At 40.3% G+C, this 27,618-nt stretch overlaps 1 protein-coding gene across 15 annotated transcripts in view; it reads right to left on the reverse strand.

Annotated features, from left to right (window-relative positions):
* Positions 1 to 27,618, reverse strand: part of PAX2 (paired box 2) — a 371,803-nt gene that overhangs the window by 243,317 nt on the left and 100,868 nt on the right. For all 15 annotated transcript variants that reach the window (XM_033942589.1, XM_033942601.1, XM_033942593.1 and 12 more), the window contains one exon: positions 18,239 to 18,324. In XM_033942589.1, the coding sequence (XP_033798480.1) occupies positions 18,239 to 18,324 (86 nt within the window). The remainder of the gene's footprint in view (positions 1 to 18,238; positions 18,325 to 27,618) is intronic.

The raw sequence follows: 27,618 nt of genomic DNA on the forward strand, positions 1-27,618 counted from the left end.
TAGGGCTATTCTGAAAACCCAATTGGCCTGGTGGTCCTCCAGGACAGGGTTGGGGACCACTAGTCTACATGACCTGCTGTGCCAACATAGGCAGACTCAACTGACATGAGCCACGCACAGATCATTTTTATGAATAATAGTCATCTAAACTATTTCATTAAAAAGAATAAAATATTAGCTCAGATTAGTGGAAGTAGATATCACCATATGGCAAGAGATACACCTGCAAGAAAAGAAATGGGTCAGTGTTAACATAGCTGTACCCAAAACACTAGCGAAGAAACATGCGGCCTCTTTTATAAAGCTGTGCTAGCGGCTGCGCTGCGCTAATGGCCCCGAAGCCCATAGAGATTTAAAGGGCTTCGGGGCCGATGGTGTAGTCAAAAATACGGAAGGAAGACAAGCACTGGAATATCTACAATACAGGATAAAATCTATAAATGCCTACTATGGATAATAATGTAAGTTTCATATGGAAACTCTATATTAATCAATAATTGACACAAGATGCACTGTGGGCAGAAACTGAAAGGCTCCTTAGACCAGTGTTTCTCAACTCGGTCCTGGAGCACCCCCTTGCCTGTCACGTTTTCAGGAAATCCGCAATGAATATGCATGAAATAAATTTGCATATAGTGGAGGCAGTGTATGCAAATCAAGTTTATGCTTATTCATTGTGGATATCCTGAAAACCTGACTAGCAAGGGGGTACTCCAGGACTTTGTTGAGAAACACTGCCTTAGTCCTACTTCTTGATAAGACAGACCCCCTGGATCTCAATAAATGTAAGGATAAGAAACCATTTTTTTTTTTTTTTTTTTTTAATCTCTGTCAGAATAACAGAATGGCAGATATGGAGATTGATGCATCCTTTGGAGAAGGAGCATTTATTCTTAACAGTGTCATACCAAACATCATCCTAAACTGATTATTTCTTCATTTCAAGCAATTTTACAGCTTCTGTTAAAGATTAAGCAATTGATAATATCCGTACACCCAGCCATGCGCCTGCTATTTGTAAAATGGAGGAATGAATGGACTCATACAGAACCCAAAATTGAGAGTCAACGTGAGCTTATGTAGGGATGTAGCCAAGTGCCCTCTTCGATGGGTTTTTTTTACCCTCAAAAAGGGATCTGTCTGTAAGCATATTGTGGGAGGCCTTTTAGGTCATAGTGCAAGGTCAAATGATTACTCTATGCACACAAGAAAGAAATGAAATGTAATCTAGAGAGCGAAACACTATTATTAACCAGCAAAAACCTCAGAGACAGAGAAAAAAAAATCAGCATTAAATATATTAACAATGGTTCAGGTTGAATTCAGCTCACAGTTTAATAAAAGAGACTCAGTTTGCCCTCTTTCATTTAAAATAACGACATTATCAGGAAGGGGAGAAGGCAAGTCACGCACTGGCAGCACAGATGAAGAGGCAACAAGAAAGGAATCTTGTCACCAGTCTAATTGACCAGAACAATCAGTGCATAGCAGACCAGAAATCAATTGCAGAAATTTTAAAAAAATTTTATATAACTTTATATATGTCTCAAGGCCCATTACCCATGGCAGAATTGGAAGACCTCTTAAAGAAAATGGAGCTACTGAGAATTGATGACCTAGCTTGGTCTATACTGGCAGAAGCGAGGGCAGCAATCTCTAGCCTACCCTCAAAAAAAGCATGGGGAAAAGAAAGTTCCCCCAGGGAGTTTTATAAAATGTATAGTATATAGAGGAATTAATAGAGATATTGATTCAGATGAATGGATCTCTCTCTTCACACAGGAATTCGGCATTAGTTGTTGTAATACCAAAGAAAATAAAGACCCCTACAAACCTGAAAACTATATGCCCACATCATTTATTAACACAGAAAACAAAGTACAGTAAAACCTTGGTTTTTGAGCATAATTCGTTCCGAAAACATGATTGTAATCCAAAACACACTTATATCAAAGCAAATTTCCTCATAAGAAATAATGGAAACTCCACAACCCAAAAACTTTAATACAAAATACTGTACATACTCGTATTGCAAGACCTTGCTTGTTTAGAACAGTCACTACACTTCTGTAGTGTCAGAGAGAGAGAGAGAGAGAGAGAAAAGAACCATTGGCTTAGTTGTGATGATGTGTTGTGCGTATACTGTATGTATTCGTATTGCAAGACTTTGCTTGTTTAGAACAGTCATTATGCTCTTGCAGTGTCAGAGAGAGAAGAACCATCGGCTCAGTTGTGATGATGTGAAGTGTGTATACTGTATGTCAGGGGTGCCCAATAGGTTGATCGCGATCGACCGGTAGATCGCCAAGGCTAAGTGAGTCGATCGCGGAGCCCATCCCAGGCTACGTGATAGACTCACTTTGTCTTGGCGATCTACCGGGATGATCAGCCTTCCTCTCCCCGAAGTCAATTTTGCCGTCGAAGAGGAAGTTCTGGCCAGCCAATCACTGCCTGGCTGGGCTGGAACTTCCTCTCTGATGGCAGAATTGATGTCGGGGAGAGGAATGCTGGTCGGCCCGACGCAGGGAGAGCTTGGGGCGGCGGCGGCGGCTTTGGGGCCTGTTCCCCGATGGCAGCGGCAGTGTCAGTGGCTTGGGGGAGGGAAGGGAGAAAGAAAGAAAGAGGGCAGGCAGGGAGACAGAAGGAAAGAAGAGAAACAGAAAAGAAAGGGGGCATGAAGAGAGAAAAAAGAAAAGGAGGCAGGGAGAAAGAAAGGGCAGGGAGAGAGGAAGAAAAAGTTGGGGGAGGGAATGAGGTCTGGAGGAGAGGAAGCATACAGGCTGAAAGAAGGGAAGAAAGATTGGATGCACAGTCAGAAGAAGAAAGTGCGACCAGAGACTCATGAAATCACCAGACAACAAAGGTAGGAAAAATGATTTTATTTTAAATTTAGTGATCAAAATGTGTCTGAATTTATATCCACTGTCTATATTTTGCTAAACCACAATAGTGGTTTTTAGCGCAGGGAGCCTATGAGCGTCGAGAGCAGCGCTGGGCATTCAGCGCAGCTCCATGCACTAAAAACTGATATTGTGGTTTAGTAAAAAGGGAGGGGGGGTATTTGTCTATTTATGTATGGCTGTTCCTGAGGTGACAGTGCATAGAATCATCTGCTTTGACCTCTTTGAAAAAATCCCAGAATAGGAATGATAATTAACATTTTCTATGCGTACAGTGTGCTTTGTGGGTTTTTTTTTTTAATTTTATTGTTGGTAGATCATTTTGACTTGGTCATTTTAAAAGTAGCTTGCAAGCCCAAAAAGTGTGGGCACCTCTGCTGTATGTATTTGTATTGCAAGACCTTGCTTGTATATCAAGTTAAAATTTAATAAAATGTTTTGCTTGTCTTGCAAAACGCTTGCAAAGTAACACTTCATCCTCTTTCAATACAATAATGCAAGGAAATAAACTTTATATAGGTTCATTTAAAAAGATAAGAATATAAGAATAGCTATACTGGAGGGGGGTTGGAAGGAGGAAAAGACAGATTATAAAATTATATTGTGTGTATATGAAGAGTGAATGGAAGAAATGGTATTACAATTAGTACTATTATTATGTGGCGGGGTCTTAGGTGGAGTTTGGGCAGGTCTAGAGTGGAGCTTTTGGGTTACCCCCCCCCTTCCCTCCAAACAAAAAAGTGTTCTGATGCCTATGTAATGGCATAAAGTCAAGTGTGTGTTTTGATTCAGTTTCTTTCAGCAGTTCAGGCAACTAGTCCAAGGAAGTAGTGCAGAAATATTTTTTATATAAGTAAAAGAAATAAATCTGTGCTTGTAGGGGATGTTGGCTGTCTCCTTTATTTCCCTTTCTGGCTCTCTAATCGCTGGCAGTGGCCATTAGACAACACCCACAAATGGTGATAAGCAATGGGGCCAGAACATAGAAACATAGTAAATGACAGCAGATAAAGACCACAGTAACAAACACACTGGAGAAATTAAAAAACACACAGTGAAGGCAACCTCTGGGTTCTAGAAAGTTTTGTTTGTTTCCAATAGAGACTAAACACATCTGTGTTTCGGCCTAAAAGGCCTTCATCGGGAGTCTTAACTGTTACTAGAGACTTGAGAAACAGTCCTCTTTAAGCTTGTGGTTTTAGAAGGATTTTCAGTGTGGAAGAAACCACATGCACTTTATTTGGCTTTAATTCCTTTGTGACATTCATTAATGTTACATCACATTGAGATCCTCCAAACCATAAGATTAAAGAGGACTGTTTCTCAAGTCTCTACTAACAGTTAAGACTCCTGATGAAGGCCGTTTAGGCCGAAACACAGACGTGTCGAGTCTCTATTGCAGGGGTCCCCAAAGTCCCTCCTTGAGGGCCAAAGCCAGTCGGGTTTTCAGGATTTCCCCAATGAATACGCATGAGATTTATTTGCCTGCACTGCTTTCAATGCATATTCATTGGGGAAATCCTGAAAACCCGACTGGATTCGGCCCTCAAGGAGGGACTTTGGGGACCCCTGCTCTATTGGAAAGGAATAAAACTTTCTAGAACCCAGAGGTCACCTTCGTTGTGCGTTTTTTTTAATTTCAGCAGATAAAGACCAGCATGATTCTGCTAGTCTGCTCAGTAAGATGGTTAGGGTTGTAACTGCCATTCTGCTACTCACCTCTATGCTTTTTTCAAGTGTAAACATCATTTATGGTTTTCTTTGACTGGAAACACTCTGAATTTTCCTTTGATCCTCTTGATATAAATGGATCCTCTGTGTTTCTCCAAAGCCTTTTGGAATTCCATCACCTTTTTTGTCCCACATCACTCCACCAGGAGGGCATTCAAAACATCCACTTTCAGTCCTTTTGTTCTACAGTTTTCTTGTTTTTGGAAAAGATTCATTTGTTCATTAACATCTTTCAAGTATTTAGTATTTGTATCATGTCTTCTCTGCTTCTCCTCTCCTCTAGGTACATATGTTCAGAACTTTAAGCTGAGTACAAGTGAAATATAAAATCTTTTTCTATGTTGACAGCATTCTATTAATACTTGGGAAATTACATGAGTTCATATAACAGTTCACCAAAGTGTCAGGTTATTGAATCAACTGAAGAAGATGCAAGATTCTGTCTCTTTCATCGTACTGTACAAGGCCTAGATCAGACTGACTTAATGTGTATCAGCAAATGGATGACATGGATAGGAATCCTCTTAAGTCAAGAACTGGAGAACATGCTCAAAGAAAATCCAGACCCAGATGTAAACAAAATAAACTTTGGGGAAAAGTGCAACCTGCATTACAGAGCTCATCGAAATGATGGCTGTGCCATGGTTAAGCTATGACTTTGAGCTATTCCCTATTTCAGATTCCTGATATTATTTTTTAAAAACAATATCTGTGCAGTTTAATAGCTCCAGTGGAGGCTGTTCATTTCTAATGTACAATGAGGTGGGCTGTTGGTGCCTATCACTGGAAAAGAAAGCAGCTAATGATACAGTCGGCGATAGCACTGACAAAATAAATATTTTTAAACAAAATCTGGAGCGCTACCATGTATAACTTTGAGCATGTTACTTATAAAATGGCCAAAGTCACATGTTAAAAAAAAAAAGGCATGGGTTAGGAAGAAGTGAGGATGAAGTAAAAGAAGACATAAAACATATACATTCAGTGTCTTCCGAACATAAACATTACAGGGTCTAAACTGTCAAGTTAATAATGCACGTTATTTGCCAATTAACAGACATTAATTGGTGACTTGACAATAATGTGGTTTCACGCAGGATTATTTTACTGCAACGCAACTTAAATAATAATGAGTTGCAAAGCATGCAAATGTATGCAAAGTAGCTCATTATAATGCAAAATGGATAGCATAGCATGCTTGAAACTTCACAAGCTGTGTAATTCATGTAAAGATAGCAATACCCACAGAGGTTGGTATTTTTCCTCCAAGAGGGCACTGAGCTGAAAATGCATGGCCCAGTGCTCACAGAGAGCAAATTAAAGGAGCCAATGCCTGACTTAAAAAAAATACCCCTGCAACCCCACAATCCTGATTCCCATCCCCCAAATCTTCCAAAATGCCTTCTCCCCCCACCCCCATTGTCTTCCTAGTGGGGATTAGAAGGACAGGAGTTATCTCTGGGTGCTCCTGCTCTGACAGTTCTTTGAATCAAAATGATGGTCTTGGTCCCCCATGAGTAGTCTCCTGGCACTACCTGTAGGGGGGACACAGGGAGCATTCCTTTATTTGATAGTTTGACTTCCTGGCAATACCATGAACCTACTGCTAAGGCCAGCATTTATATTCAGGGATCGGACAGAGCGTGAGTATCCAGGGATAACTTAGTCTTTCTCCTCCCCTACTACCCACCAGAGAGACATCCTGTAGGTGTTGAGAATATAGAGGATATTTTGAAAGGAGAAGGATTATGGGTGTTTTGGGGGTAGTGAGATCAGAGTTTGGGAGCCAGGGCTTAGTTTGAAAGATTAGGTGTAGGGGCTTAGGAGGGTACTAGAAACAGTGTTGAGACATGGGGGTGGGGGTATTTTTGACTAATCCAGGACTTTAAAATATAGCAGGCCTGACTTGGGACAAACAATTTTTGTGTTGCTGCAACCAGGAACATGAGATATTCCTTACAGCAGTAAAAGTAGATTTCCTGTAGAATTAACTAACTTGTAATTAGGGTTACCAGACGTCCGGGAAAACCCAAACATGTCCTCTTTTTAGAGTACTATCCAGGTGCCCGGAGGGATTTCCAAATCCTGGAAGTTTGTCCAGGTTTTGGAAGTCCCTGAGCTCAGGGCTGTGTCTGGAGCCCCTCTACTCATGTGCGGATGTTGATGCGATGACATCATGTGTACACATGCATGTGTGTGACATCATTGCATCAATGTACGCATACACGCAGAGGCCCTCCAGACCTTGGGGTAGGAGACAGGAGGTTCGGCGGGGAGCAGGGCTGGGGCGAAATGGGCCAGGGCCAGGTATCTAGGAAGGAATCGTATATGCTGGGATGTGAATAGCTGATATGCATGGACAGGGAGAGGGACCTTGGGGTGATAGTGTCCGAAGATCTAAAGGCGAAAAAACAGTGTGACAAGGCAGTGGCTGCTGCCAAAAGGATGCTGGGCTGTATAAAGAGAGGCGTAGCCAGTAGAAGGAAGAAGGTGTTGATGCCCTTGTACAGGTCATTGGTAAGGCCCCACTTGGAGTATTGTGTTCAGTTTTGGCGACCGTATCTGGCGAAGGACATAAGAAGACTTGAAGCGGTCCAGAGGAGGGTGACGAAAATGATAGGAGGCTTGTGCAAGAAGACGTATGAGGAGAGACTGGAAGCCCTGAATATGTATACCCTGGAGGAAAGGAGAGACATGGGAGATATGATTCAGACGTTCAAATACTTGAAGGGTATTAACTTAGAACATAATCTTTTCCAGAGAAAGGAAAATGGTAAAACCAGAGGACATAATTTGAGGTTGAGGGGTGGTAGATTCAAAGGCAATGTTAGGAAATTCTACTTTACGGAGAGGGTAGTGGATGCCTGGAATGCGCTCCCGAGAGAGGTGGTGGAGAGTAAAACTGTGACTGAGTTCAAAGAAGCGAGGGATGAACACAGAGGATTTAGAATCAGAAAATAATATTAAATATTGAACTAAGGCCAGTACTGGGCAGACTTGCACGGTCTGTGTCTGTGTATGGCCGTTTGGTGGGGGATGGGCTGGGGTGGGCTTCAATGGGAATGTATGGCTGTTCCTGAGGTGACAGTGCATAGAATCATCTGCTTTGACCTCTTTGAAAAAATCCCGGAATAGGAATGATAATTAACATTTTCTATGCGTACAGTGTGCTTTGTGGGGTTTTTTTTAAATTTTATTGTTGGTAGATCATTTTGACTTGGTCATTTTAAAAGTAGGTTGGAGTAGGTTTTAATGGAGATTTCGGCAGTAGGAACCCAAGCACAGTACCGGGTAGAGCTTTGGGTTCTTGCACAGAAATAGCTAAGAAGAAAAAATTTAAAAATTTAAATTGAATCAGGTTGGGCAGACTGGATGGACCATTCGGGTCTTTATCTGCCATCATCTACTATGTTACTATGTTAATGAGGAAATCTCGCAACCCTATCTGCAATGAAGCCTGTGGTAAATTTTTGTGAGGTGAAATAGCACAACAATGCAGCATTTTACCGCATGTTGGTTATTAGGGACTTATATGTTCAGCTGGCACAGAGTTACAACATTTATAAAACGATGGTCGTCTGGACTCTTTGATAACTGCAGGGGAGGGAGGTGTGGTACAAGGAGGGGAACTATTGTGACAAAGTTGAAAAGTCTATGAAATTACTGTGGTATTCAAGATTTAATTTTTCAACTCCTTTTTGTAAGCATGGTTCTTGCCATTAGTTGTGTCTTGTTTGATTTGTTATTCTTTCTAATAAAATGATTTAAACATAATTTTTGCACCCCTGACAATAGGTTCTCCTTGAAATGGGTTTCATATCTGTTTAGTTATACAGTAACCCCACTGCTGAAAAATGAATTTTAATATGCACAAGGCAAGCAGAGAGAAAAAATATCCAGTACTAAAACAGAACAGAGATGCCTGAAACAAAGTCTACAATTAAATCAAGAGCAATGGCAAATGCCTGCAAACCACCCTGTTCTCAAGAAAGCAGATTGGGGGAGAAGTGAAGAAAATGAATATGATAGAAACAAGTGGATATTTCCTGAACCCTGAAAAGCTTCCATTGCAGTTCAGCTTCTGTGAAAAAGCAGGATTTTATACATAAACAGTTGAAAAACACATTGCTTGACAATCTAAAAACTAGCATGAACACTTTATAGATCAGAAATATGAGAGATCTTTTGGCCTTCTTGTACTGTCCATTGTGAGAATTTGCTGCTTGTGTTCTTAGACTCAAGGAACTACGATGCAGCAGTGAAGATGGTCTTTTAAAAAAACCAGAGGTTTGATCATTCTACTCCTTGTCTATTAAGGCTCCAGTGGCTACTAGTAAAGTCTTGAATCTAATTTATACTAGAGCAAATAAAAAAAATCCACATAAAAATGTCTAGGGCCTGAACCACTGCAAACATATGGACCCAACATGGTCTGTGTTTCGACATTATTGTCTTCCTCAGGGGTCCCTATAGGTCCTATAAGCAGGCTTGTGAATTAAATAATAACCTCTGCACTGTTGAGATGCACTGAGGAAGACAATAGTGTCGAAACACAAACCGTGTTGGGTCCATATGTTTCTAGTGATTCAGGCCCTAGACATTTTTATGTGGATTTTTTAATTTTTTAATTTTATTTGCTCTAATAAAGCCTTCATCTTGGCCATCGACTCTCCACAAGTTTTTTGCTATTGGTTGTGTTTCCTTTTGTGGAGGAATCAGGGTCAACTTTCTTGTTGTGCTGTGATCTAATTTACACTGGCATGTTGGATTTATAAAATTTATACAGACATTTCTCTAGAATATATGACTGGATTGTTTTCCTTTCCTTTATCATCTCTTTCTTTTCGGGCTGGAGATCGATTGCTTTACTTTCTATCTTTTTCCAGGTCTAGATATAAGCAATCTTTACAAGTTCAATTTTGGTCTTCGTTACCGATTGCAATAAGGATTGAACCTACATATATATCTTTCCAGAAAAGATTGAAGACTTATTTGTTTCAGAAGCTGAATTTGAAGCTCTGATTGAATGATTTCTGTAGGTCAGTTCTAATTGTTAATCTGCTTTGTACCTAATTGTTGGGAGTTGGCAGACTATAAATACAAGGGTAATTTGTAAAGTTTGATTAAAAAAAAAGCAAGTGAAACAATGTAGTCTCCATGCAGTGAGTTTTTTCATATCATAGGAAAAATAGCTATGAAAAAACTGGACTAAGTATATAGCCCTCAATGGAGACTACATTGTTTAACTTCTTGTTTTTTTACCAAACTTTTCAAACCACCCTTGTATCACATCGCATCACATCTCATTGGGAAAATGAAAAGTAACATATTTTTGCATTCTACAGAAGAGGGGAAAGAAGGAAAAGCAAAACTGATATGATTTTAAATAGCAGACAGGTGATATTAAACACCAGCCAGGCTTCACAAAGCAGGAATGAGTAGGAGTGATATCTACTGGCATTGCCACATTGAGTTGATATTCAAAAGAGTGGACAAGTCTTTTGGCACAGTACAAGACACACAAGTGACAAAACAATCAAGAGACACACATAGAAACATAGAAACTGGAAATCTATGTAGGCCACGGTTTTCCAGACTACATTTCCAGTGCCTATCTATGATGTGAATCGCTCCTACATAGGTGCTTTAGGCCACCAAATGCCATTTCCTGGGTTAGCCAAGCCCATAGTGATAGGCACTGGAAATCTAGTCTGCTCATCCGCAGTAACCATTATCTTGTTCTCTCTCCGAGAGATCCCACGTGCCTATCCCAGGCCCTTTTGAATTCAGTCTCTGTCTCCACCACCTCTTCTGGGAGACTGTTCCAGGCATCTACTACCCTTTCTGTAAAAAAGTATTTCCTTAGATTACTCCAGAGCCTATCACCTCTTAACTTCATCCTATGCCCTCTCATTGTAGTTTCCTTTCAAATGAAAGAGACTCGACTCATGCGCATTAACATTACGTAGGTATTTAAGCATCTCTATCATATCTCCCCTCTCCTGCCTGTATACAGATTGAGATCTTTAAGTCTATCCCCATATGCCTTATGATGAAGACCACATACCATTTTAGTAGCCTTCCTCTGGACTGACTCCATCCTTTTTATATCTTTTTGAAGGTGCAGCCTCCAGAATTGTATACAATATTCTAAATGAGGTCTCACCAAAATCATATGCAGGGGCATCAATACCTCCTTTTTCCTACTGGCCATACCTCTTCCTATACAACCTAGCATCTTTCTAGTTTTCACCGTCACCTTTTCAACCCATTTGGCCACCTTAAGATCATCACACACAATCACACCCAAGTCCCGCTCTTCTGTCATGCACATAAATTCTTCACCCCCTAAACTGTACCGCTTCCTTGGGTTTTTGCAGCCCAAATGCATGACCTTGCATTTCTTAGCATTAAATTTTAGCTGCCAAATTTCAGACCATTCTTCAAGCTTTGCCAGGTCTTTCTTCATGTTATTCACACCATCCGGCATGTCTACTCTATTGCAGATTTTGGTATCATCCGCAAAGAGTCAAATCTTACCCGACAACCCTTCAGCAATATTGTTTATAAAAATGTTAAAAAGAACAGGCCCAAGAACATCAGGAACAGCTCGCCTGTTAGTATTCTACACATCTTCTCACAGACACTGAGGCCCCAATGCTCTAAACTCACTGTGCCTTTAAAGATCGAAGTTAAACCAGGTCTTACTGATGTAGCATTGAAATATTTCACTTACTAATGCACACAATGGCTCAGCACGGTCTTTTTCATCCTTTGTACCAGCCTCCAGCTCAACTATGTAAATGTAGCATAATGAGGTCATTAATATTAAAATGAACTCTCCAGGTGATGCACAAACTGAAGCGCCAACTTTTAATGCTCCAAAATTACCAGCTGGTCTGTGATGCCACAACTGTTGCTGGGGCTGATAATTGCATGACATGAAAGTTTAAAACACAGGCATACAACAGAAAAATAATCTTTTTTTAATTGCCTAGCCAGTAATGAGGAGTAATGGGAATTTTTGCTGTGATGTCCTAAGTTTTGTCAAACTGCCCAGCCCTAAAAATCTTTTTGTGGCTTTCGAGCGACAAACAGAGCCAATCAGGATTGTCATATATGCGTGTGTTAAAACCGCACCTCAAGCACGTGTATTAAAGGTGAACTCATTGAAAGTTGCCATTGGCTTGCTGGTAGTTCTCCAGTCCCTCCCCTTCCTTCCTTTCCATCCAATAGCATTGTCAATAAGGCACACCTATGACTGATGCTATGGTGTAGCATTTCCTGCTGCTGCAACGTAGCATTTCCTGGACCATGCACACATTTATGCCTCTTTCCATGGACTATTCTGCATGTGTCAGTCGCTTTCTCCAACGACTGATTAGATGGGTTATCCATGGACCTCTGCAAAGTTTATTTGCTTGTGATGTTCTTTGGGAATCGCTCATCATTTTGAAATTGTTAATGTTACTGTCACTATCACGACCCATGGGATTTTAATGATGATTTGAGAGCATCTGGGCCTGAGTCATTACTTTTAAAGAAGGTAACAAAATGGCTATAACTACAACATTGATTTCTGCTAGGAAATTAATGCTAAGGCTTTAGGGCCTAACACTAAGGGGATGACGGTTAATGGTCACAGAGAAAAAAAAAAAGTCCTCTACTTATTCACAAAGGTGTGTTAAGTGGTAATGCACCAACAGGCACATTATTTAGTGCAGGCACCATTATTTTCAGTGGGGCCTACTCAGTAATTACACGCATTGTGGGGCGTTAAAGCTTATTGTACCTTTGTGAATAGGGGCCTTAATGACGAACATTTAGCAACATCTTGCCCCTCTTCTTCAAGAAAATGTGAGTGAGACCAGACACAGATAGAATCAACACTAAGCTTATCAACTCTCCCTTCTTCTTTATTCTGCTGTGTCTCACCTTTTGGTCTCTTTTTTTCCTCTCTGTTGACTGATTATGTTTTTGCTCTACTGTACCATATTTATGGTTTCAGTTTCATGCAAAATTTAAACAATCTTCCATAAATTAACAAATTAAAAAGTACTTTCAGGTTGAATATATATTATACTTGTTCTGTACAGGTCATTCACATTGGGAAAACATATTAATCGTGTTAATATTTCTTTGGGAAAGATGGAAACTTCTGAATGAAAAGCTTGGGCAATACATACTTTTAGCGGGAATTTTCACTGACAGAAAAAAGTTCATTTTTATTCTTCAGTATTACTGGTAGAAGTTTCTTATATAATTTAAGACATGCATCCACTTCTAAGAAGCAACCACATTTTCAAAATCTTTCATGAAATCTATTTAACATTTGCTAACAAATCTCTCAAAAGTCCAATCAAAGGCAACTTAACCTGAAGTCCAGTGTTTCCTGTGATGTAAAGCTACAACTGCCTACTTTAGATCTCATTATCATAACTTCTGGAACTTATGTTTGTTTCCCCAAGCCTTAAATGTAGTGCAATGAGAGAAAAAAAATTGGCATACCTACAATTATTTGCATGTTCGCAGTATTTTCAGTCCAAGCCTTAAATCTGGCGCTTAGACTTGTAAGCCTTTGGATCAAGAACATCTGGCAGATATTTCAAATGATTTAAGTGGGCAGAAGAGGCTCCTGCCTACTTAAATCACTTGTCAGTGGCTAACCATTGAATATTCAGCCACACTCAACTGGTTAATGCTGCTGAATAATCGCGGTTAGCACCTGAGCCAAAACCAGCTAACTTGGGGCGTTCCAGAGGTAAAAGCCCTTAACCGCATAAGATAACCGCCTAAATCGGGCTGCATAAATGGCAGTTCTATTTATGTGGATCATCTTATGTAGTCAAGGACTAAATATTGCACTTAACCACATAGGCCTGGATTCTCTAACTGGCACTGATTCTATAGGTGCCAGTAGGCACCCAAGCTCAGTAAAAAATGCCGTTCAATGTTTTTAACTGAGTTTCAAGGTGCCTATTGGCACTTAAAAAATCAGTGCTGGAATCACACCTCCCTTAGATGCTTCAGGCTGCCTAACGCCACTGTGGGCGTGGCTAACACAGGAAATGGCATTAGGTGGCCTAAAGCACCTATGTAGGAGCGATTCACAACATAGATAGGCACTGGAAATGTAGGCCTGGAAAACCCTGGCCTACATTTCTGGCACCTATCGTTCCTGGAGGTACAATTCTCTATATGGCGCCGTCACGACCACCAATATTGCTGCCGTATAGCGAACCCAGACCCTAAGCTTTAGCAGCCAATTTATTCCCAGATAAGCAATGCCAGTTCAGACATGGCTCAGCATTGAATATCTGGGAATATAGCTGGCGGCAAACACAAAAACACTGACCGCGGACGGCTGAATATCAGCAGAATCGTGATCATGTGAATGGTTTTCTGTAATGTTCTTTTTATCGTTTATTATCATTTATTATTGTAGATTGTAATTTGTTATATCACCAAAGCTAAAAAACAGATAATGACAGTTGAAATAAGCCAGTAATAATAAAAAGACATAGTAAAGGACTCCTTGATCATGATAGACTAACAACTAACTGTTCTCACATCGAGAAGTTCACGTTCACATTTATATGCATGATGACAGTGCTATAAACCATTGGCTCAATATTTAAACACAGCAGCAGTATTTCAGCTATTCAGGAATGTTCAATTCTGCTATATAGGTAAAAAGAATATACATAGAATATAAAAAGAATATACATAGAAGGACTGAGCACCACCTCTATTGGACCAAAATTTATCTGGATAAGTATTTGGATATCAGACTGAATATTGCTTGCATCCATAGAGTTGGACTCCAACCTCGTACCACCCTGACACTATTCAAGAAGATCAGTATATGTTTTCAGTGACACTGCCCATATAATGCCACTGAAAAGCCACAGATTTAGCTGCCTAAGGCATTTGTCCAGATTGCAGCTGCCTCATATATGTAGATATAGATATTAGGGATGGACAACTAGAAAATGTTCATTTTGTGTCACTTCCTGTTGCATTTCCAGGAATGTTCCTGGGCAGGTATGAGATCCCTCTATACATCCGGGAGCAGGGAAATTTGCACAATTTTAAGAAGTTACTGGACAAAGTATTTGTTTTGTATGATGAAATATGGGGATTGTAGCGTTAATATAATTGTAGGCGCTGCTTGCTGAAATGTTTTGTTTGTTTGTGTGATGTGATAATATTATGTAAGTTCTTTTTCGAACCCGCTTTGTATAAAGCGGGATATATGCCAATAAGCTATAAACTATTCATTTCTGTTTGGCTATTTTGCCATTCATTACCTACTCTTTGGAAAGGGGGTGAACTCTCTTCTTGACAGTGTGCAAGCACCTACTCTTTACACATGCGCAGTGGTTCTTTTGAAAGACCGTGCCCTATTTATAAACAGTGTGCATTCTTTTGAAAGAGTGCCCACTATTATCATCAAACAGAAAAACAAGAAATGTTTATTTTCTCGTCATTTTCATTCATCGATGACATGTAAAGACATGGGATATGTTTTTCACACATCCCATGTCATTGCAAACAAGAGTTCCCACGTGATTTTTCTGTTCTTATATAGAACACCGCTACAGCATATTAGTTCATGTCATCTGTTTAATCTACACTGGTGCTAAGAATTACTGTTCTGTAGAGGAATCCTCAGATTGCCGTGGGTGTAACTTAACACCTGATGGTTACAATTCTCATTAGTATCCCGTATCACGGTTTTTAAACTTTTTAAAGCGATTATTTCTCAATTTTTTAGTACTTATTTAGTGCTCATTGTGTCTTATTTAACTTTTAATGCAATCTTCCAAGTTTAAAGTTATGGACTTAGCTCAATAGTGCAGCTCCAACATTGTACTAAAAATTGAGAAAGAATTGCTTTAAAAAAGTTTAAAACACTGTGATACGGGATAGTAATGAGGATTGTAACAATCAGGTGTTAAGCTACACCCACGGCAATCTGAAGAGTCCTGTACAGAACAGTGATTCTTTGCACCAGCGTAGATTAAACAGATTGCAAACAGGAGGCCATCCCAACTACATAGATATATATACACACAAGTATACATACACACTGGAGCCAATATTGAGACCATAGGAAGGAGGTTATCTCCTGCGATAGATACGAGCCTGGATTTTCAATGTCAGGCTATTTCCAGTTACCAGCATTGAACATCCAATCTATATTTGGCTGGCTGATTCTTAGCCAGCAAAATCATTTTTAAGACCCGGCTGGTTAAGTTATAGCGACCAAAGATAGACCAGCTATTTCATTGGCCTGATTTGGCCGCTAAACTTGGCCAGTCAATGTGTAAAATCGGAGGCTAATGCATGACATAGCAGGCTGAGCTTTAGCCACTAGGCTTAACAACTAGCCACTAGCCTTAACGTAGGTGCCGGAAGGCACCTACCAGTGCCTAAGGGCTCCTTTTATCAAGCCGCGCTAGCAGGGTTAACGCGCGCGATGTTTCAGCACGCGTTAACCCCTGCGCTGGCCTAAAAACGACCGCTTGCTCAAGGGAGGCAATAGTGGCTAGCGTGGCCAGCGGTTTAGCACGCGGTATTACGCGGCTTGATAAAAGGAGCCCTAAGTTAAGAGGGAAACACTGTTTAAGAGTTTTTTTAAATAAGATTTCCAGGCACCTACTGGTGCCTAAAAAAATGGTGTTGGAATCATGCCTCTGGAGGCGCCCACCTGTGCCTTTAGGCGTGGCTAATGCCAGAAGTGGCGTTAGGCACTGGAAGGCGCGATTTACATCAAAGGTAGACGCCAGAAATGCAGGCCTTGAAAACCTGGCCTACATTTCTGGCGCTTACCTTTGCTGGAGGTACGATTCTCTAAACGTTGCAGTCGTGTGATTGTCGGCCACTGACAATGGTGCCATTTAGAGAATTCTGCCTAAGCATTAATATGCCGCAGGGATAGCCAGCTGTCTCCTGCTCAATATTAGCACTTAAAAGGCCAAATGCTATTTAAGAGTCAGGAGCCATTCCTAGCCAGTTAAATAGCACTGAATATTGGGCAGACTGTGTTTCAAAAAAAACAAAACAACAAAAACCCAAACTATACAAAATTTGGTTCCCGCATAACTATCAAAATTTGGCCAATTTCAATATAATTTAGAATATATCATCCTGAATAAATTTGCAATAAGCCTACACTCACGCCGATCAACCCACCTAAATGACGACACTCTACTACCTAGTTCTTCAGCAGTCATGATGTTTTCTTCAGTGCAAACTGATCAGGCTCTATTGCTTCCTGACTGGTGATCAGTTGAGCCTGTTTCTCACAATTTCTCCAAAACATATTTTGAACTAACCCCCTTCCACCTGCTTTCTGGAAACCCTTGCACCCGTCTATGAAAAACATAATCTTTCGCCAATTACAAATTTTTATAAGGATCAGATCCTCCTCACTGAAAACCATAGTAACTGTTACATAAGAACATAAGAATAGCCTTACTGGGGCAGACCAATGGTTCATCAAGCCCAGTAGCCCATTCTCACAGTTGCCAATCCGGGTGGCTTCCCTCATGTCTTTCTCAATAACAGACTATGGACTTTTCCTCCAGGAACTTATCCAAACCTTCTTAAAACCAGCTACGCTATCCGCTCTTACCACAACCTCTGGCAAAGTGTTCCAGAGATGAACTATTCTCTGAATGAAAAAAAATTTCCTCCTATTAGTTTTAAAAGTATTTCCCTGTAACTTCGAGTGTCCCCCAGTCTTTGTAATTTTTGACGGAGTGAAAAATCGATCCACTTGTACCCGTTCTACTCCACTCAGGATTTTGTAGACTTCAATTATATCTCCCCTCAGCCGTCTCTTTTCCAAGCTGAAGAGCCCTAACCATTTTAGTCTTTTCTCATACGAGGGGAGTTCCATCCCCTTTATCATCTTGGTCGCTCTTCTTTGAACCTTTTCTAGTGCCACTATATCTTTCTTGAGCTAAGGAGACAAGAATTGAACGCAATATTCCAGATGAGGTCGCACCATGGAACAATACAGGGGCATTATAACATTGTTTACAGCAAAATGGTGCCAGCGTATATCATGACAATAATCACTAGGTAGTGGGAGCTTCATTTGAGTGAGGTAGCCAGGTGACCAGTATGAGTGCAGGATTATATATCCAAAATATTACTGAAATTTGTCAATTTTGATGGAATTATGCAAAATATATGGTTTGTATAGTTTTGCATATATATATATATATATATATATTATATGCAATGTTTACAAAACACTATATAAAGCTTATATTTGCATAAAGCTTTGTATAGTTTTTAAAAATGTATTTATTTATATACAATGTCTAAAAACACTATACAAAGCTTATATTTTGCATAACTATATTATATATATATTTTGCATAACTATATATATATATATATATATATTTATTTATTTATATTTATATATAGTTATGTCTTTCTAGATCTTTCTCTCTCAAAAAAAGTGGTGAAATATTTTTTAGGGCAATGTTATATATGTGTATGACAGGATTCAACTATAACATGTACAAATTCACACATCTACAAGCCTCTCCCAGCTCCCCATAGCTGCCAGCCAGGGCTGCTCTTACCAATTGTATGCCCCGGGGCACTCACTGGAGTTCCAGTCCCATCTGGGGTCGGGTGAAAAGGCTGCTGAACTTTGGTCCTGATGATCCTGTGAAAAAGAAAAACAAGTAGGACTTAGAGCAATATTTCTCCAAATATACTAAACCTGGACTCACAAAATACCCTATGCTTGAAGGGTTCCCAGTGTATGCATGCTGATATTGAAATGACTTTAAGGACTATAGAACAAAAGATGCTGGTGTCTAAATCTGGTTCTGGATGAACTAAAGTCACATTTTCAATGTTGGGGAAGTGGGAAAATTGCCACAGTTAGGAGAGTATATCTGGCAGTTCCTTCTTAAAAGAAGCATTAACAACATCTCTAAGGGGTCCTTTTATCAGGGCGCGGTAGTGGTTTAACGCGCGGAATACTGCGCATTAAACCACCTACCGCGCTAGTACCTAATGCCTGCGTTGACGAGGTGTTAGGATTTTAGGCTGCCACGGGGGTTAGCATGTGATGAAATATCCGACACGCTAACCCCGCTAGCGCGGCTTGATAAAAGGACCCCTAAGTGTTTCTACAAGCACACTGAAAAATATGTTCCTCAATCCCATTCCTTTCATGTGAAAGAATTTTGGAGTATGATGACTTATTTTGTCATTAGGCAAAGAAGCACTGAAGAATGCAAAACCAAATAGTTTCAGATTATATTAACAAACCCTCTCTAAAACTTTATCAGCCTTAATGTAACATTTTCTAGACCTATAATACACTGTAAATCAAAGGGCCTTTGCATAAAATCTTGTTCAGCGCATTAGATAAAGGACACTTACCCCCACATAAATATGGGGAACACTGGTGATTGATGGAACTTGAATTCTGCTTCCATAATGCAAGTGTCACATGACCGCTACCAACATGGCTTCCATTCCTACCTTGACCTTCACTCCATTAAGGGCCTCTTCTATCAAACTGCACCAGCAGTTTGTAGCGCAGTGAGCCGCGCTGAATGGCCTGCGCTGCTCCCAACGCTTATAGAGTTCCTATGAGCTTTGGGAGCAGCGCAGGCCATTCAGCGCGGCTCTCTTTGCTAAAAACTGCTAGCGCACTTTGATAGAAGAGGCCCTAAGTTGATGCAGCATTTATGACAAGTTGTTCATTCTTCTGATACTGAAGGCACACAGTTCTTTTTACTTTTAGTGTAAAATATGTACAAATAGTTCTTTAAAAAAGCACTCTGCAGCCCTGTAGATCCAGCATGGATACATCTCACCACAACATTCCTGGATCATAAGATTTATTATATTTTTTTTGCGTACAGTATAATTTCATCATAATGGACTCGCTTATAACGGAACCTCACCTATTACGGAGGTTTAGACAAGTCGCTCACTTCTTTCTTGCTCTCTCCCACACTGAAAAATCAGCCCTGCAGCCCTGAAACTCCCTGCTTTCAGCCTTAGATATGAGAAACTCCACTGTGGGGGAAAAATGACACCCCGACTCTCCTGCTCTTCCCCACAGTGCAGCCCCGCTTTAAAACCACGGGCTCGCACTGCAGCAAAGAGCAGGAGAGTCGGGGCAGCATTTTTCCCCACAGTCAAGTTTCTCTAGGCTGTGTGTGTCACTGCCATTGTACCATTTTCTTTTCATCCTTTCTGGTACTTTCAGTTACTTATATTATAAAAAAGTAATGGCCTCTATAATTCCGTGAGGCTAACCAGGAATTGTAACTTATTTGCATACCCAAAGATTTTAGGCTGTAAATTTAAGGGCCGCTTTAACGAAGCCGCGTTAGCGGCTTCATCGCACGCAGCTTTTTAGCGCGGGCTAACCCCCGCGCTAGCTGAAAAACTACCGCCTGCTCAAGAGGAGGCGGGAGTGGTTAGCGCGGCCGGCAAATTAGCACGCGCTATTACGCATGTTAAATCGCTAACGCGGCTTCGTAAAAGGAGCCCTAAGTCTTTTTTAGACAGGATGCTTGCATTTCAAGCAAGTAAACAACAGTCCTGGTTTGGTAACTATATTAGTGGAGCCATGTTATCTTACAGTGCCTTCCGAAAAGAAATTAAGACAGTATTATTTGATAAATTTATTTCTTAATTTGATGTTTTTATTCCTGATATAATAATTTTACCGCTTTTACTTAAATTTTTATTGTCTTTTTAGTTAATATGCTGTATTCTCATTTTAATATTGTACTTCGCTGATTGTCCAGGTTTTCTCTCTTGTGTAAACCGCCTAGAATTCTTTTAATTATGGCGGTATGCAAAAATAAAGTTATGTTATGTTATGTTATCACGAGTTAGGTGAGAGGTTAGCTTAAGTTTAGGAAATTTAAATACAGCAGTCTAATAAAATGCCATATCCTTTGAGCAGATTACTCGGGAACGAGCCCCCTGCCTTGCCCTTACGCCATCGATGGCCCTTAACCTCTGGAACTCTTTTTTTTTTTTTTTAATCTAATCTAATCTAATCTTTAGTCTTATATACTGGGTCATTCCGAGAGGGACTCGAACCAGTTTAGAAAATATTATCTTATGACTATAAATAAACAGTCATAAAAAGGAAGAATCAGTAAATATCAACAGAGAGTTGTCAGCTAGGGAAATCTTTCGAATATCAGTAAAATATTTTAATCCTGCTATTCAAAAAATTTATCTAGATATCAAAACTCATCCCCTTGTCCATCCCCTCTCTTGTAAATTTCCCCTCAAAGTCTCTCCCACTCTTGTAGTTTTCTCTTCAAAGTCTCAATCATGTAAACAGCTCCCTAAATTGTAATTTTCTGGAAATGTCCAGTTATCTTCTTTCGTAATCCGCCTAGAACTGCAAAGTACTGGCGGAATAGAAGTCACTAATGTAATGTAATGTAATATTTTGTAAATAGATACATTTTCAAGGTTTTTCTAAAACAAGTCAGCGAAGGGAGAGTTCTAATAACCGATGGAATCTCATTCCAAATTTTAACCATAGTGAATGGCAAAGAATGTGAAACCTACCTAAAGTTTGAATCCCTTTAATGGCAGGGAACATTAGTTTAAATTTATATATATTCCTTGTAGACTGAAAATGACAGGAATTATAAGAAAGAGGAAATAATGGAGAGAAGATCCCATATAAACTCTTAAAGAACACATTTAAACTGGATTCTCCAATATATCAGAAGCCAGTGTAATGCCTTCAACAATGGTGTAACATGATCATATTCATTTTTTCCATGAATTATTTTGGCAGCCATAGTCTGAATGAGTTGTAATCTCATTTATATTCTGCATATCCTATAATTCTATGTGGATTACAAATTATTCAGGTACTCAAGCATTATTTCCTAACTGTCCCGATGGGCTCCACTCTATCTAATGTACCTGGGGCAAAGGGGATTAAATGACTTGCCCAGGGTCACAAGGAGCAGTGTGGGATTTGAACCTACAACCTTAGGATGCCAAGGCTGTAGCTCTAACCACTGTACCACACACTCTCCGGAGGAGTCAGGTACAGTGGTTAGTGTAGCTAGGTTTAAGAAAGGTTTGGACAAATTCTTGGAGGAAAAATCCATAGTTTGCTATTGAGACAGACATGGGGGAAGCTGCTGCTTGCCCTGGATTGGAAGCATGATATAACATAAGAACATAAGCATTGCCTCTGCCGAGTCAGACCATAGGTCCATCATGCCCAACAGTCCGCTCCCGCGGCGGCCCCCCAGGTCAATGACCTGTAGTGATCTATTATTCAAGGGCGCTTTGCATTGTATAGTAACCCTCTAATTATACCCCTGGATCCCCTTTCCCTTCAGGAACTCACCCAATCCCTTTTTGAAACCCAAAATCGTACTCTGCTCAACCACCTCCTCTGGAAGTGCATTCCAGGTGTCCATCACCCTCTGGGTGAAGAAGTACTTCTTAGCATTTGTTCTAAACCTATCTCCCCTCAATTTTTTTTGAGTGCCCTCTAGTTTTTGTTGCCCCCGCCAGTCTCTCTCTACCTTCACTATACCCTTCACGATCTTATAAGTTTCTATCATATCCCCTCTAAGTCTCCGCTTTTCCAGGGAAAAGAGCCCCAGCTTCTCCAGCCTATGCTGTTGCTATTTGAGTTTCTGCTAAGTACTGTGACCTGGATTGGCTATTGTTGGAAACAGAGGACTGGGTTAGATGGCTAGTATGAGTGTTCTTGTGTTCTTAAGTGTTTCAGTGTGCACAGTGAAAAAAATACAAAATTTTCCTACTTCCCCTTGGGTCCGTCAAAGGTATGTTGTGTAAGCATACTCTGAGGGTCTGCTTTTTCCTGTTCTGGCCTCTATGGCCTGCCTGGGCTCTGGGGTTTTATGTGGCATGCCTAAAGGATATGTTCCCTGCTCTGACCTGTCTGAGCTATGCCATCACTACAGCGTCCTTGAGAGCTAGGATTCTTAAAGTGACCCCGTGAGGGAGTGCTGTTCTTTGGAACCGACAACTTCAGCAGATATTTCTGTTGCCTTTCTAAAATAGGCTTAAAAGAAATACCTTTCTCAGCTTTGACATAGGTGCTATGACCCCCTCTAGGGGGAAAATTCCCTAAGTGGGTATCTCCTTTTAGGCATCTCAATAATACGTGAGAAGAGCATATGTTATAATGGTCCCTGGATACCCAGGTGTTGTTACAGAATACTGGCGTAACTTGGGATCGGTGCACCTAATATTTGGGTGCCCTGAATAATACCAGCCATAGAGCTGGTGTAACTGCTGATACCTAAGTTACGTGCATAAATGGGAACTCTAGGTTTATGCCAGACCCATATTCTATCCACATGTATACTCCTTTTGCAGTTGCACGTCATCGCATGTGTGCATGCCTTATATAATAGTGCTTAGGATGCTTATATGCATAAGTAAAGAGGATTGGACTTGTATACTTGTATATTGACCCCACCATCACCAAACTGATGATCAAAACAACAGACATCAAAGTGTTTCGAAAAGAAATCAAAACAGTTCTATTCAAAAAACACGTCCTTACTTATTAATCTCCTCCCACTCGTACATGCTTTCTCCCCCGTGAATAGCACACCAGTCATTCCCTCGAACCATACCTACCAAAAAATACCCAGACCGCTAAATAAGCATCTACAACATGTATACAATAAACTTATCCCTTCAATGTTAGGTAATCCCGAATATATTGTTACTCTCCACTGTATCCTGTAAGTACTTGAATCTTTACTATGTTATTCCATCGGATAAATTCAGATATCCTCTAATTTGTAACTCTCAACTGTATCATGTAATGTACATGAATCTTTGTTATATAATTCTATCGGTAATGTCCAGATATCTTCTAATTTGTAATCCGCTTAGAACCGCAAGGCACAAGCGGAATAGAAATCACTAATGTAATGTAATGTAATGTAATATACTGCTTTTTCTGTGTGTGGTCACAATCAAAGCGGTTTACATAGTTTAGACAGATACTTATTTTGTACCTGTGGCAATAAAGTGTTACGTGACTTGCCCACAAGGATCTGCAGTTGGAATTAGACTCACAACCTCAGGGTGCTGAGGCAGCTGCTCTGTCTACTAGGCCACTCCTTCACTTTTTGCTTACATATACATATACTGTGTCTGAATTCAAGAGGGCCTGGGATAGGCATGTGGGATTTCTCAGAGGGAGAAAGAATTTGTGGTTTCTGCGGATGGGCAGACTGGATGGGCCATTTGGCCTTTATCTGCCGTCATGTTTCTATGTTTCCAAATGGTGCAAAAATGTGGGTTCTCTGCAATTAAATTGCCCTTTTGTGTCTATGAGAAAATACCATGAGAAATCAGGCCCACAGTTACTTTGGATATAAAAATATACATAGCCCCGCCCCAATATTCAGACCAGCAGCCTTGGATATTCGATGCCAGGGCTATGTCCAGCTACAGGCATTGAATATCTGGTTCAAAGTTTATCACTAAAGACTTACCCAGCCAAGTCAGTATTCTGCTGCTAGCTGGCTAAGGCAAAATGGCGAAAGACAGACCTGCGCTTTAGGCGGGTCTATCTAGCTGCTAGCCTTAGCCATCCATCCATTGACTATTGGCGGTGACTGGCTATGCCATGCAACATAGCCGGTCACCAGCCAATCCAGAGAGTGGGATATTCACTAGGAGATAGCTTTCTCCCATTGAATATTGGCAGATAGCCAGTTAAGTGGCATTTAGCTGGCCGGGACCTGTTCCCGGCTGGCTAAATGTCACTGAATTTTAGGCTTGTAGTCTCACCCTGCTATAGCATACCTGACTTACAAAATCACAATGGAAGTTCAATTATTTGTAAGTTGATGTAATATACAGTGGGAAGCTTAGCATGGTGATTTCTTTTGAAATTAGCATAGCCACAGATTTGGTTTATGAAAAAAATAATCTGTGCTACATAAGAAATAAAATGTAAACTGATTTAGTGCACACTACATGGAACATAACATAGCACACTTAAAATACATTTTTATAACTGGAGTAGACTAAACTATAATTTTTGGTGGAATTCCCTGTCATATTTATAAAATGGAAAGATATATTGCAATACAGCGAGGGTGTTTTAGAAAATTTCAAGATGTGTGGGAGCCATTAACAAAATATTGCAATGATTAAATGATTCTTTTCCCTTGATTTACAGGTTCAATTATGAGGGGGGAGGGGGAATAATTTTATTATTTTATTAATGTATATTGTACATTGTATTTGATTATATAATAGGAAGGGTTGGGAAGGGTGGGGGTTAATAGCATTTTATGTGTACTCTTGATGACTATTAAGTGATATATTTATGATCTATTTGTTATATAATATTGATGCACTTATTGTACGTTTAAAAATGAATAAAGAATTTTTTTAAAAAATAAATAAATACATTTTTCTTTATATATCGCAAAAACCTTTTGGTTCTATGCGGTTTACAAAAGAGGTCAACTGACAATGTCAGTGAGGTACAACTTAACTTGGCAGACGCGGTTAGCAACAAAAGAGGTTAGCAGTGGAAATTTACAAAAGAGGTCTAACTGACCAATGCCAGAGCTACAACATAATTTGGCAAAGCAGTTGGCACACTTGGCATAGAAGCCCAGAAAACCAGACTCTGAGGAAGATAATATTTCAAAGATAAACATTAAACACGATACAGATATCTTTAAATAGATTAGATTTAGTTGAATTGGCCAACCTACTTAGGAGGTGTGTAAATATTGTGTACTTAGCTGCAATAGTAAACCTAGTATTATATGTGAAAATATGTGGGATGATTGATTGTGGCATAATTATGCTGGTATTAATAACTCTGTATTGTAACACAGCTACAGAAGCCCCTGTAACTCTGTATAGAGCCCTTGTATTGTAACACCGCGCAGAAGCTCTTTGTAACTCTGTATTGTTGTATCACCTCTACAGAAGCTCGTGTATTGTAACACCTTTACAGAACCTCAAGCAAACCCTTCTGAATTGACTCCCTTTAGCGGTATAGAAGTTTCCAATAAACAAAAGAGATTTACAAAGTGGTTAGCAATAGGATTTTACAAAAGATGTAAAAATGACCGGTGTTAGAGAGCTACAACAAGACTTGTCGTAGCATTTAGCAGACGTTATATCCAAAAATATCTTAAGAAGGACTGTCAAATTTAGAGAATAGGTTTGTTTTTAGAAGCTTTCTGAAGTGCATGTAAGAGGCTGAACTCTGACCAGTTAGTTCAGTTCTCGGTCCCTAGAAGCGGCTTGGTATAATAGAAGTCTATTAATGAATCTTTTCTGAGTACAACCTTTCACTGAGGGCAGTGGTGTAGCAAGGGTGGAGCAGGGGAGGGGGGTGATCTCCCTCGGGCGCCATCTTGGTGGGTCACCGGCACCCGTCGTCCTCTCTGCCCCTCTGCTCCTTCCCACTCCTCCCCCCATCGCACGCGTGCCTTCATTTCTACCCCTATCATACCTCTAGCTTTTCACCGGCATGAGCAGCAACTCCAACCTTCTGCTTGCGCCAGTATTGGCTCTCTCTCTGACGTCACTTCCAGGTCCCATGTCTAGGAAGTGACATCAGAGGGAGAGCTGACACCAACATGAGCAGTAAATTTGTGGTGCTGCTCGTGGCAGAAAAATTAAAGAGGAATGGGAGAAGGGGCGTGCATGTTCATGCAGCAGGACGAGGGGGGAAGGAGTGGGGTTGAGATGAGGGCAGGTGGTGAGTACCACTCACCCTCACTACGTCACTGACTGAGGGGAAGATGAAGAATGATTGATGAAGTGTAGATCGGCCAGGCCCAGAGAATAGGAACTGATTAGTAAAATAGTGGAAATACTTACAAATTAGCACACACTTTTACTTACATTTCAGCCCTGAAACTTCCCTTCAATTCCTGAGCCAAAGTAGTATTAATTTCCATTTACTTTAATGAGAAGTGAAATGGAAGTTAAAAAAAACATAAGCCTCAAACAAACCTGGTATCTTCAAGCTTGTAACCCTTTGATATGGGATTCCTAATTTAAGAACATCATACCCACACAGCCCAAGTTCAGGACTCCCCTTCCCCTACCTGAGACCCCTGCCCTCAGATCCGCCAAGTCTGAAACCTTTGCATTTTCTCACTCGCTATGCCTACCATCTCCCATTTCTCTGCATTATGGTTTGGTTTTAGTTCAATTTATTTGAAATTTGATACAGTATCACTTTGCCAAAAAAAGATTTTAGCAGTGTACAATAAAAATTGCATCAATTTTAGAACAAGGAAAAGAATCCAATAATTGATAGGAAAGGAACAACAATTAAAAAAAACAAACAAAAGAAAACTATACAGATGAGATGGAGCTCCAGACAGTCCAGAATTTGGCCTTCAAATTTGATTTTAAAAAAGTGAATTTATAAACAAGCTTTAAACATGATCATATTTCCTTCAGCTTGAAGGCTGAGAGAGAATTGGTTCCAGAGACAAGGCAAAATAAAAAGAAGGTGGAATTCTGGGTGGTAACCCAACGAGCCTTAGAGAGATGTGGTATAATCATCGGGAAATAAGCCAGAGATCAAGGAGGTCAAAGTTAGAGGCATAGGGGGAAGCCAAAGCTGCTAAGTAACTAAAAACTGGGAGACAATGTAAACAAATCAAAAGAGGTGGAATACAGTCTCGATGACAAGCATTACCCAAAATGTGGATTACAGTTTTCAACTAACCTGCCCCAACCCCAGGAGCAGAATGACCATTAGGGCAACCAGGGAATGCCTGAGAGCCCAGATCACTTGGGGAGCCCAGTATCTCCTCCCCACATGACTGGCATCTTTCTCCTCTCCATTCCCAGGTCTGGCACTCTGCCTCTCTCTCAACCCTTTCCTTGCTCCAGTGTCTCCCCTGTCTCTGACATCCCCCCCTCACCCCTCCCCCCTCTTGTTTACCTCAAAAGTTCC

The sequence above is a fragment of the Geotrypetes seraphini genome, chromosome 4, assembly GCF_902459505.1.
Source record: "Geotrypetes seraphini chromosome 4, aGeoSer1.1, whole genome shotgun sequence".
Lineage (NCBI taxonomy): Eukaryota > Metazoa > Chordata > Amphibia > Gymnophiona > Dermophiidae > Geotrypetes > Geotrypetes seraphini.